This window comes from Chelonoidis abingdonii, chromosome 11 (genome assembly GCF_003597395.2).
Source record: "Chelonoidis abingdonii isolate Lonesome George chromosome 11, CheloAbing_2.0, whole genome shotgun sequence".
Classification (NCBI taxonomy): domain Eukaryota; kingdom Metazoa; phylum Chordata; order Testudines; family Testudinidae; genus Chelonoidis; species Chelonoidis abingdonii.
In genome coordinates, this window is record NC_133779.1 from 35787128 (window position 1) to 35799404 (window position 12277).

The 12277-nt window shown below is 44.4% G+C and overlaps 1 protein-coding gene across 1 annotated transcript; it reads right to left on the bottom strand.

Moving 5' to 3' along the window:
- Positions 1 to 3691: 3691 nt before the first annotated feature.
- Positions 3692 to 11928, bottom strand: ARRDC5 (arrestin domain containing 5). Its single transcript, XM_032775141.1, has 3 exons — positions 11676 to 11928; positions 8510 to 8721; positions 3692 to 4174 (listed from the first exon to the last, which is right to left on the bottom strand). Exons 1-3 carry the CDS (start codon positions 11926 to 11928, stop codon positions 3692 to 3694), a joined length of 948 nt encoding a protein of 315 aa, XP_032631032.1.
- Positions 11929 to 12277: the final 349 nt, after the last annotated feature.

Genomic DNA, 12277 nt, shown 5'->3' on the forward strand with positions numbered 1-12277 from the left:
AAAATAGGACTGTGTGTGACTTGTCACATTCCTAGGTGAGGTGGTAAATGATGTAAATTAAATGTCAGTGGATGAAAGGGAGCCTAAGTAGGCCAGTTTCGGAAATGGTGGTGAAAGCCTTTTCAGACATGTGTTTGTTACGCCATTCAAGGCATGTCAACAGGCAGCGCAACTTGGGAGCAATCTAAATGTGCTGCACGTGGGACTGTAACGTGGCACAGCAGTTGGTTGGCTGGATTTGAATGGCTATTGGCTGTCTAAGTGGCAGGTGGAATGGGTGTGCATATCCCAACGATGATGATTAATTATATATATATTGCCTTAAGTGTGGGTGATCCGAGCCTCACAATCTACTGTATTTATCTTCACAACATCCCTGCTATTATCCCCACTTTACAGATAGGGAGATAAGGTACAGAGGGGCCAAGGTTGGGGTCTGCAAGGGGTTTAGGTGTCTAATTGCTACTTTAAGCACTTAAGTCCAGCATTTAGGTTTGGTCTACTACAGAGTTAAGTCAACATAAGGCAGCTTACGTCAACCTCATTGTGTCAACGTCTGCCCTAGAATGCTGCTTCCACCCAAGTAAGTGGCCTGCTATCCTGATATAATAACTCCACCTCTATGAGAGGCGTAGCACTTGTGTTGGTGTAGTTAGGAAGCTGCAGTGTCCATGTACACACTGCATTATTTACATCAGTTCTTGGCTGTCATTCTTGTTTGTTTCATGACTGCCTCTGGCTAAGAGCAGCACTGCTGGACTCACAGCTGGAGTCATGAAACTGACAAGAATGTCAATTTCACTGCTGGTAGGATCTATGCTGTGAAATTGAGCCTGGTGCTGGTCTCACAGCTGCCCCTCCACCACAGCTGTCAGCCAAGCACTGAGCTCACAGCTGGAGCCCCCAGCCTGGAGTGACAACCTCCTGTTTCCCACTCACATTTGCCCTAGTTAGTGGGGCTCCATTGAGGTGCATGCATCTGCCCATGCAGAAATGTTTGCAGGATCAGAGCCTTAGGCTGTATGCTCCCCCAACTTTCTCTCCACCTCCCTCCCCTGTGTGGACCCTCATAGCCCAGTACCTTCTGCCTGGGGACCAAGGTCCCTGAAGTGCTGCAGCCTAAGAGTCACATATGACCCAGAATGTCTTAAAAGGCGGCAAGTACAGTGTAACTGCAGTGGGGAAGCCATCACTGATTCACCGCAGGTTTGTTGTGCTGGCAAACTCTGCCAGCAAGCCATTCCTAGCTGCCTATCAAGGCAGATGCAAGGAGGAGCAAAGACGATTTGTGAGGGCAACACTTAGCTTTGGTTTCTAAATGGCACATAAATCAAATGTGGCCCTCGGGTTACTCGTGGTGCCACAGAGCCCAGCTGCCCCTCCTCCAGGAGCTGAGGAATGACGTTATTTACTACCCGTGGGTGGTGGGTGCAGCCCACAAGGTCTTTGGCAGCCCTTGCAGGCGGTGATGGGTTGATAAAACACTGGCTATCATTCCTGCACCCTTCTTTCCCCTGCTGCTTTGGGATTCCACCTCATGTTCCTCTCCTCTCCCCTGCAGAGGCGCCTTTGTAGAAAGGTTCTACGGTTGTAGAAATATTTTCAGCTGATAGCCTTGATTAAAAACATTCCCCACCCTCTCTGCAGCATCTTCGCTCCTTTGGGGACTACTGGCCAAGGCCATCATCTGTGGGGGAAGGAGCGTGGCGCATCCTTGTGCCGAACCAGATCAATAGCCCCAGCACGTCGGGTATGCAGACCCCTGAGCAGTGCAAAGGAAAAGGTGTAGGTGGAGATTTTGCTGGAGCAGTAGCCTTTAAACATAGCGCTGGAGCTGCCACAGCTTGTTGTCAGACTGCCTGGCCTGGTGGAGAGAACAAACTGTACTTGGCACTGATTATATCTGTACTTTCTAGTTCCCAGCCCTGTGCTGGCTGCTGCTGGGAATCCTCGGGCACAGTGGGGAGGAGTGCTCCTCTCCAGGCTCCAGAGAAGCAGTGGATCCACTCCACAGCTGCCCTTCTGCCCTAAGAACTGGCGTAGCTCATGCTGCCGGAGTCTTTTTTTGCAGCAGTATTAAGTCTGGCGAGGGGGGCTCTAGCCACCAGGTGGCCTTAGTCTCAGCAAGCTCTCTTTGCCTGAGGGAGAAAGCTGCTATTGTCCCTTAAGAAGCCTGGGGGATACCTCAAGGGCCTTCATTTTCAATTTTTATTTTGTTTAAAATTTCCTGGGAATTGATCAGTTTTTATTACCAAAAAAGAAAAAAAGAAATCACAGTTTTCTGGGTAAATATGTGAGGACAGAAAAAAAGCAACAAATAGAGAAAAATAAGCATATTGAAAGTAAAAGCAGTTTAATGCTCTGATACGTTTCATGAACTGTACGTTAACAGTATGTGCACATGGAGGCACATGTCTGTATGTGTGCATCTTCCCCACTGCGTTGTCCGACTTTAACAGACAGCGTCACATTTACACTAAGACGAATGTATTATTAACAGAAACACCTATTGCAGTGGATTGGCTGTTCTGAACTTAACGCAGTCTTTTCATGGACTGGACTGGACTGGTCTGGTTCAAAATTTGGGTGAAAAGCAGGAATACCCCAATAACAGCTTTTGTAAAACGTGGGAACTTGCTGGTAAAAATGGTTAAAAACTGGAAACAAAGGGCCATAGGGATACCCCAGTCAAGCACCCGGCTGTAATTCTGAGATTCCCTCCTTGCCCAACTCCTCAGCTGTATATTGTTTTCCTGGCTAGGGGATTGCTACAGTGCCTGGCAGTCTCCTTTCTGCACCAGAAGATGCAGAGGGGTCTCATGTATCTTTTGCTCCCTGTATACCTGCTGCCTGGTCCCCTTCACACCCTGGTGGATTCATTAGTGTCTTCCCAGCCTCTGCCCCACCCCAGGCTCCATACGCAATCGCATACAGCCTGGTTTCTTTCCCCAGCCTCCCCTGAAGCTACCCAATTAGCAGGCAGGCTGGCTTGTTCCCAGCCCCCTGCTGCTGGCTTCCCACCTGCCAGTTCTCCACCCAGACCTGCTCCTCCATTCTTCCCTGGACTTGCCAGCTTCACACCTTTAGGTGTTGTCTCTGCTCCCACTGTGTGTATGTGTCCCTGGGGGCAGCTATTTAAAGGGTATTTGTTCTTCTGGGTCCAGGCTACTGACCTGTGTCTTCCTTCTCGCCTCCAGACAAACCATGACACAAGACACTTGGGTGGGTGAGGAATGAACCTGTGGATCTGCTCCAGTATCATCCTCATTCTACAGAGCAGGAACCTGAGGCACAGAGGAGGAAAGTCACTAACCCAGTGAGTTAGCAGCGGAGCTGGGGTTGGAACCCAGGTCTCTTGATGACCATTCCTCTGATCTAACTAGAGCACATTGCAGCCCTGAGCTGGGAGGCAGGCAGTGTCTCTTGGTATTCTCACTCTGCTCTTGGGTCCTAGCTAGCCCCACCCTCCCTCATTTTGTGACTCATTCTGGCATCTTGGCCCAATCCAGAACCAGCTTGTGCAAAGGCCTGTTGTGAAATGAGGCAGCTGGCATACACGCGTTTCACAGCAAATCTTTATTATCTGGACCTCAGCAAACTTGTTCCTGGATCACTGCATAGAGATTCGTCTGAAAATGCTGGGTAGGTACACGTGGTCACTTTGCTTCTGGTGCAGATCTGCACCCCTCTGCTAGTCCTCAGGGATGCCTGCAGCTGTGGTTCTTATGATGATAGGCACTTTGGCCACAATTGTGTTCATGGACCAGGGAAGGTAAACTGTACCTATCAGCTCATACCGGACTTCCATGATTTCGTTGGCTACGAGCATGCTACTGACAGACAGTAACTTGGGCAGGGGGAACATGCTGGTGATCCTTGTGACCTCAAAGGGGGCTGCCTTGGTCCTGGACTCCAGCCTCATCACTTCGTTTCGGTCTTCTAAGGAGCGCCGTTCTGCCCTGACGGTGTAGCCCAGGTAGAGGATGATGGAGTACAAGGCAAAAACCACCTTCCTGATGGACCTGCCTGTCTGGTTGTCGATCTCGGTCATGAAGATGATTTGTTCACCGGGGGCGAATGTGTTTTTCTCCAGGGAAATCCGGAGGATGACAAGGCCATGTTTGAAGCAGCAATGATAAGCTATGTGCTTGTTGACTTCCACCACCAAAGGGTACTGCATGGGGGTAGGGGGAAGGTAGAGTACGGTGAGTGCCTATCACAGGATACAATATGATTGCCTCGGTTCCTTACACACATGGAACTGCAGATGCAGAAGCAGAGCTGCTTCACACTAAAAGAAATCTGCAGACACCCAAAACTTCATGCTGCACGTGTGGCCCTTTGTACTTCATAGAAGCAGTGAGGCTAGACCTCATATCCTTCTCCACAGGCCCCTATCACTTGAGCTAAAGGAGAATTTTTGTTAGCAGTACAGGACATATGACACACAGCTTAGCAGTCCTGATTCCATCAAGGAGAGAGCAAGAGAAATGCATGCAATATATATTTACACCGAATTCAGGGGAAGGCCACAAACAGGCCATTAAAAGTAGCATTTTCTCACCATCTTGATGGAGTGATTAGTATTAGGTCTCAGTAATGCAGGCATATTGTATGCAGTGCAAAGTTCACTCAGGCTTAGACCCCAAAGCCAAAGAATAACATGAATAGTCACACTTCTCTAGCCCCTTCCATCCACGAACCTCAGAGCTTGCTACACAAGAATGAATGAAGCCTCGTCATCCACCCTGGCGGGTAGAGAAGTGTTATCTCCTGGGGCCCACTTCGGGAAGGAAGCTGGCAGAATTTGCTGATGGTGCCATTTAAAGCAAACAACTAAAGATAGTAATACGGTTAGGAATCACTATAGTATTTACACCACCCCATAAACGTGTATGGGGCTGGAGGCTGCCAATAATACAAGTGAAGTTAGAAAAGACCACAGGCCTGAATCAGCGCTCACTTATGCTACCGTAATTCCATTGACTTCAACAGAGTCAATCCTGATTTACACCCGAGAGTGAGAGAGCAGAGTTTGGCTGTACGGTCCAGATCCTCATTTATGCTCAGGCCCTTATACACCACTCTGGCAGTGCAAAGGGATCGTAGGGTAAATGGGAATCAGGCCCCATGTCTCTACCATAATGAATTTGCAGTCGAAGGGGCTAATCCTGACGCATGTGAGTAGCTCTACTTACCCCTTGAGTTCAGTAGGACTACTCACACGAGTAATATTTTCAAGACTGATCCCTAGGTATATGTATAATGTAGCTATGAAATAAGAACGTGCATAATTATTGTTCATAGAAAATGATGTGCGAGGAGGCTGTGTACTGGAAGCCTTGAGATGCTGAATGATTCAGGGTCCCTTTTTTGTCCTGTACCATTTTGGCTGGGACGTTAATGTTCCCTGCACCTTTCAGGTGTTCAAGTCACTATCAACTCTCTTCTCTTGTTTAGTGTTAAATCCAGTTTCTGCCCTTACGCCATGTCCTTAGGGACACTTGACACTCCTGAAAAGAAATTAGTTCATCCTACTAGACTCAAATGGCTGTATAGCTTCTGGCTGCCCCAGAAACTAGGGTTGTTTGAGGGGGAGATTTCTCCTGACTCTGCAGGGAGCATGGATTTCAAGGCCAGAAGGGACGATTGTGATCACCTATTCTGACTTCCTGTATAACACAGGCTATAGAACTTCCCCAGAATAATTCCTGGAGAACAGCTTTTAGAAAAGACATCCCATTTATATTTAAAATTTGCCAATGATGGAGGATCCACCATGACCATTGGAAAATTGTTGCAAGGGATAATAACCCTCACTGGTGAAAATGTTTTCCTCACTTACAGTCTGAGTTTGCCTAGCTTCAACTTCCAGCCTTCGGATCATGTTAGACCTTTCTCTGCTGTATTGAAGAGCCCTTTCCATGCATTTGTTCCCCATGTAGATACTTACAATGTGTAATCAGGTCACCCCTTAAACTCCTCTTTGTCAAGCAGCTCAATCTAGTTATCACTCTCAGGCATGTTTTCTAATCCTTTACTCATTTTTGTGGCTCTTCTCTGAACTCCCTCCAGTTTATCAACATCCTTCTTGAACTGTGGACACCAGACCTGGACAGCATATTCTAGTGGCAACTGAACCATTGTTAGAAGTAAAATAACCTCTATACTCCTGCTTGAGATTCCCCTGTTTATGCATCCAAGGATTCCATTAGCTATTTTGGCCACAGCATTGCACCCAGAAGCTTATGTTCAGCTGATTCTCCACCGGGACCACCAAATCTTTTTCAGAGTCACTACTTCCCAACATCCTGTAAGTATGGTCTGTATTCTTTGTTCCTAGATGTATACAATTACATTTAGCTATATTAAAACACATACTGTTTTGCTTGTACCTAGCTTACCAAACAATCCTGTCCTCTTCAGTATTTACCGCTCCCCCAATTTTTGTGTCATCTGCAAACTTTATCAGTGATCATTTTATGTTTTTTTCCAGGTCATTGACAAGAATATTAAATAGTATAGGGCCAAAAACTGATCCCTGCAGGACTCCACTAGAAACCCACCCCTTACATGATGTTTCTTTGTTTACAATTACATTTTGAGACCTATCAGTTAACTAGTTTTTAATCCATTTAATATAAGCCATGCTAATTTCATATTGTTTAGATTTTCAATCAAAATGTCATGTAGTACCTAGTCAAATGAGTTACAGAAAGTCTAAATATGTGACATCAACATTATTAGCTTTATCAACCAAATATGTAATCTCATCAAAAATATATCAAGTTAGTTTGACAGGATCTGTTTTCCATAAACCTCTGGCGATTGGCATTAATTGTATTATTCACCTTTAATTTTTGTATTAATCGAGTCCTGTATTAACCATTCCATTATCTTGCCTGAGACTGATGTCAGACTAACAGGCTTATAATTACCCGGGTCATCCCCTTTTCCCATTTAAAATATTGGCACAACATTAGCTTTCTTCCAATCTTCTGGAATATCCCCAGTGTTCCAAGATTTACTGAAAATCAACATTAATGGGCCAGCGAGCTCCTCAGCCAACTCTTATAAAACTCTTTGAGGCAAGTTATTTTGACCTGCTGTCTTGACCTGCTAAATATCTAACTATAGTAGCTACTGTTTAACATCATCCTGAGATACTAGTAGGAGTGTTATCATCATATATGACATGACTACATCGTCTGTTTGTTTCCTAAATAAAGAACAGAAATATTTATTCAGCACTTCTGCTTTTCTGCATTATTACTGATAATTATTCAAGATGCATCTGATGATGCTTATTGGCTCCTCTTAGTAATATAGCCAAGTAGATGCAAAAATTAATTCCAGTGTTTCTGTTGATTAAATCATTGTAATTTTAACAATGATCTTCAAAGGAAACAGATAATGGTTTGAATGAATTTTTTTCTGCTTTATGATATAGAGAAAAGGCCTGGAAGTTCTTTTTCCCCCATTGCCTGTTCTTTTTTTAAACTTCCCTATAAATATCAGGAAAGTTCAGCCTGTATGCTTGAGAAAGAAGCCACAGGGAACACCTGCAGCACATCTGTTGACCAACGTGGGCTAATGAGACCACGTTACTCCAGTGCTCCATCTCTTCACTGGCTGCCAGTTGAATATCAGATTGCGCTAGAAAGCCCTGGTGGGGCTGAGGCAAATGATGCTACCAAGCCTAGAGTCATGGGGGTCCCTGTAGGATGGACTGAAATGTGAGGATGACGTTTTCCTTTTACAGTGTCACTTGATGTGGAGCCCTGAGGAATCAAGGTGTCTCCTTCTTTCACCCTGGCTCTGTTGAAGCACATCTCCTATTTCCCCTGTTCTCCTCTTTAATAGGAAACTTCCAGCCACTAATTTCCCAACTGCCCTCCACAAACATACATGCTATCCTATTGCTACCCTTTACCGTCCATGGAATTGCATCCCCTTAGCTGACAAGGCCGAGCAGTTAAGTGGGAGAAGGTCATGCACTGACTCTTAGGCTTGGCCTGCACACCACTTTTGTACCAGCATAACAATGTCCGTCAAGGGTGTGACTTTTATTGTTAAGCATCTTTATACCAGTGTAACTGCATCCACTTTGGGGTGGGGCTGGAGTGTACCGCTTTAAGTATACTGATGTACTTAAAGTCGCACATGGTACAGTACGTAGCCATGCCCTTGGAGTGCACGGCCCCTGATTCAGGTGGCTTTACTGTGGGTCCCCATATTTGTTTGAACTAGCTCCCAAGTCCTTATCTTGCTCTCCAAAGCGCCTCGTAGGCCAAACTACATGTCTTTGGACAAGGGGAGAGAGGATACAATTCTAGGATCTGTGTGTAGACCACCTGTCTGGACTTACGTAGTTTTGTAAGGGCGCTCCAATACCATGGGGATGGGCCTGGCAGAAATAGCTAGCTAGACCTCATTGGGAGCAGCACTGGACCCTTACACTCTTCTTCTCTCCTCCTGTCACAAGACGAATATTCTCTATTTACCTTACCTGGGATTCTATTTTATTTGTAGGGAGGCTAGAGGAGGTCCCTTGCACCAGTAAATATTTCTTCTGCTTGGCTAAGATGAGCTCTCGGGTGGCGCAGGAGGCTTTGAGGAAGTAGGAGACACGGGCTATGTTGCTGGTGAATGTCGATGGAAGTCTGTCAGGTAAGTTGAAATGGAAGTCAAAGATGTGGGTGCCTGAAGACAGCCAGTTACCTGAAAACCAAACGACACTCCCTCACTTACCGAGCTAAAAGATCACTTCTTATTTATGGCCTGCCTTGCGTTCTTGATGGAATTTTTTTAATGAGGATAGCAACCCACAACTGCTTGCAAATTATTGTTAAGGGTCTGCTCCTGCAAAATGCTGAGCGCCCTGAACTTTGAATTTGGTCACTAGGCATGAAGGGTGCTCAGCAGCTTTTAAACCCTACAAAAATCAGGCAGTGGAATGAATATCTACTTCTCCTTTACTGGTGTCACTGGATACCACAAACCCTCACAGAGACTAATTCTCTACAGCCTGGCTTTTTGTGTTTTCAGTTGCACTCGTGCAAAGTAGGGGTAAAATTGCTATCAGATCACTTGCACCAGTGATAATATTTTACTTTCGCTTTGCATTAACGTGAATGACACAAGATGCAAGGCCATGGAAAACCATTTCAGTGTCTCTGCTTCTGCCTCTTAAATTCAGTTTGTAATGTAAGCAGGTGCAATTACATTTAATTTAATGGAGAGGTTTCCTGCTCACACCGGGCTAAAGTTGGCCGTGTCTCACTTTGAACTGATAAGACCATCCTTCTGATATAATCCCCCACATAAATGTACTCTTTTGGGATTTAGAATGCCTTTTTTTTCAGTTTAGTTTAAACCGCTTCTAAAGAGACATAAACTAAACTGAAAAAGGCACTCTAAATCCCCAAAGAGAATGTGCACACAGGAAGTTATACTGCATAGCTACAGTGATATAATTATACTGGTATAGGACTGCTGGTAAATTTTGTGAAAGAAACCTTGAGAGTTGTGATTTCTTAGTATCTCTGAAAATCAGGCTGTTTAGGAGACGAAATATGGATTTACGTGCCTGCCTTTAGGCCCCCAATTTTGAAACATTTGGCATTTTAGATACAGAGTTGAAAAGTGTGATAGAAGCACTGCTTGTTACTATTATGCTAAATATTGGAAAGATAATTTCACCCTAGATTTACAATAACACCTAGCACAACTTTCAATTTGTAAGAGGAATTTACTTGCCATGGTGAGAGCTAATAGGTCAAATCCAAGACTTGACTGCACATGTAGGAAAAATGACCTTTCCGGTGGGGCATAGCCTTTAAATCCTAATAGTCTAGGAGGAGTTGAAGTCTGACCATTGGAGGTCATAGGTCAAATCCAAGATTTAATGCATTGACATGCAGCCTAACCTTCAACTCTTAACTATGTAGGAGTTGTTCACAACCCACTGCTTTTATATTCCTGTAAACATTGGGGGTTAACTAACTGTGTATATAAAAACACAGTAAGTCCTGGACTAATTTTCATTTACCTCCTCTGTGTAGCTCATGACTTCCCTGCCTCTCAGCAAGGATATAACAGCATAAGTCGTAGTGAGGTCTCATATTATCAAGACTTCATTATTTTTATAAAATGTATTGTGGTACACTTATCAGCACATAAATAAATTAAAAATGACAGTTGACAAAATAAATGAACAAAGTACATTGATACCTGGTCTACACTTAAAACTTGTCTGCACTTAAAATGCTACAGAGGTACAGCTGCATCCTAGTTCTTCATTGTAGACCAGTGGTTCTCAACCCCTGGCCTGAGGGCTGCTTGCAACCCAATCAGTGCATAGCTGCGGCCCATGTGACATCCTCAGGGCCATACAGGTAGTATATATATAGTGTGGATGTGGCCCACATAACACATGATAAAGCTCCATATGCAGCTCCGTGGTAAATAGGCTGAGAACCCCTAGTGTAGTCACTACCTACACCGAGAGCAGGGATTCTCCTGTCAGCATAGGTAATCCACCTTCCCGACAGGTGAGAGCTAGGTCAGTGCAAGAATTCTTCTGTCAACCTAGCGGTGTCTATACGGGGACTTAGGTTCATTGGTTTAACTACGTCACTCAGGGCTGTGGATTTTTCACAGCCTTGAACAATGTAGTTATGCTGACCTAATTTTTTAGTGTCGACCAGGCCTTAGAGGTTTTACTGGCATAGCCGTATGTCATTTAGAGGTGTGGTTCTTTACCTGCATAGCTATGCCAGTAAAAGTCCTAGAGTAGATGTGGTTATACTAGTATAGTTGTGCTTATGCTATTACGGATAATACTGACTGGGAGAACTGGCATATGTTATACTGGTATAATCACTTTTATCCCAGTATAAATGTGTTCACTCTAGAGGATTTTGCTGATATAGCTGTATTGATATAACTATACCAGAAACCCCTTCCTAGTTTAGACAAGGTCTTAGTGATGCATTACTGTGACTATATGTATAGATATGTGTACACACTTACTATGGGCCAGACTGTGATTCCTTTATTCACAGTGAGTGGTACCTTACTCCACAATAAATCCTTACAATACAATCATTCACCTTAAGTCTCCTGTTTTCCTTTTCTCCTAATACAAGGACAAGGGGACATTCCCGGAAATTGAAAGGGAGCAAATTTAAAACTGATAAAAGGAAATACTTTTTCTGCACAAATGCAGAACTAACCTTGGGAAATCCACTACCACCATTTTTCGTTTACACTTTTTAAAAAATGTAAATCTAAATAAATAAAGCCCTCATGGAAGCCAAGGGTTCAGAGGGAATAAAAGGGACTGGACTGTTACATGGATGATGAGATCATCCAGAGTTTAAAATTACATATTTTTTTTAACAAGTGCCCAAAGTTTAGCTCCTTGCTCCAGGGCTTAAGCCAACCTCTAATCAATAAGGGTTAGGAAGAAATACTTCCTGTGGGCAGGTTATCACATAACTGCCTAATGAAGTGTTTCTTGCATTTTCCTCTTAAGTAGTTGGGGTAATGACAGGATACAGGGCTACAATGATCACTGATCTGATCCGATATGGCAATTCCTGTGTTCACGAGTGCAAAATTAGTGAGGTTTTACTCTGTGTTCTTTGACCTCTATGGTTACAATTCCTTACCATCTATATAGAATGTCTTTGTTTTATTGACGTAGTCAGCCTTGTTATTGCAGATAATGTCTCTGCTGTAATCCTTGTCAGCATTAGTCTCTTCATTCCACTGCAAATAGCCCCTTCCCACGAGCTCTACCTTCACTGTGGGGTTGATCAAAGAGTTGTTAAGGGTCAGAATCACTTGACCAGCTACGCTGGACCCTGCCAAATACACCTTTTCTTCAGGCAGCACCAGGCTAATCGATTTCACCACCGACATCGGGGAAGTACAGAAGCCAGCTCTTGTCTGTGCTTCCTAAGGATCTGCGCGTCTGTGATGTCAAAGGTTTGTGACATCACTGCACTTCCAGTGGGTGCTGAGCAGCTGCAGTTCTGCTTGGCTTTGATAGCAGTGCCAGGTGCCCTGCAGCTTTCAGGATTTGCCCCATTAATTATGTTATTATTTAGTGTTGTATTATGGTAGTGCCTGGAGGTCCCAACTGAGATCAGTGTCCCATTGTGCTGGGACCAAATATACATTCTAAATAGACAAGACAAAGACTAGGAGGGAAAACAGAGACTAGAGTCCCAGTCTTGTGATTCCTGAGACTCTTTTAGGGATTTGATTA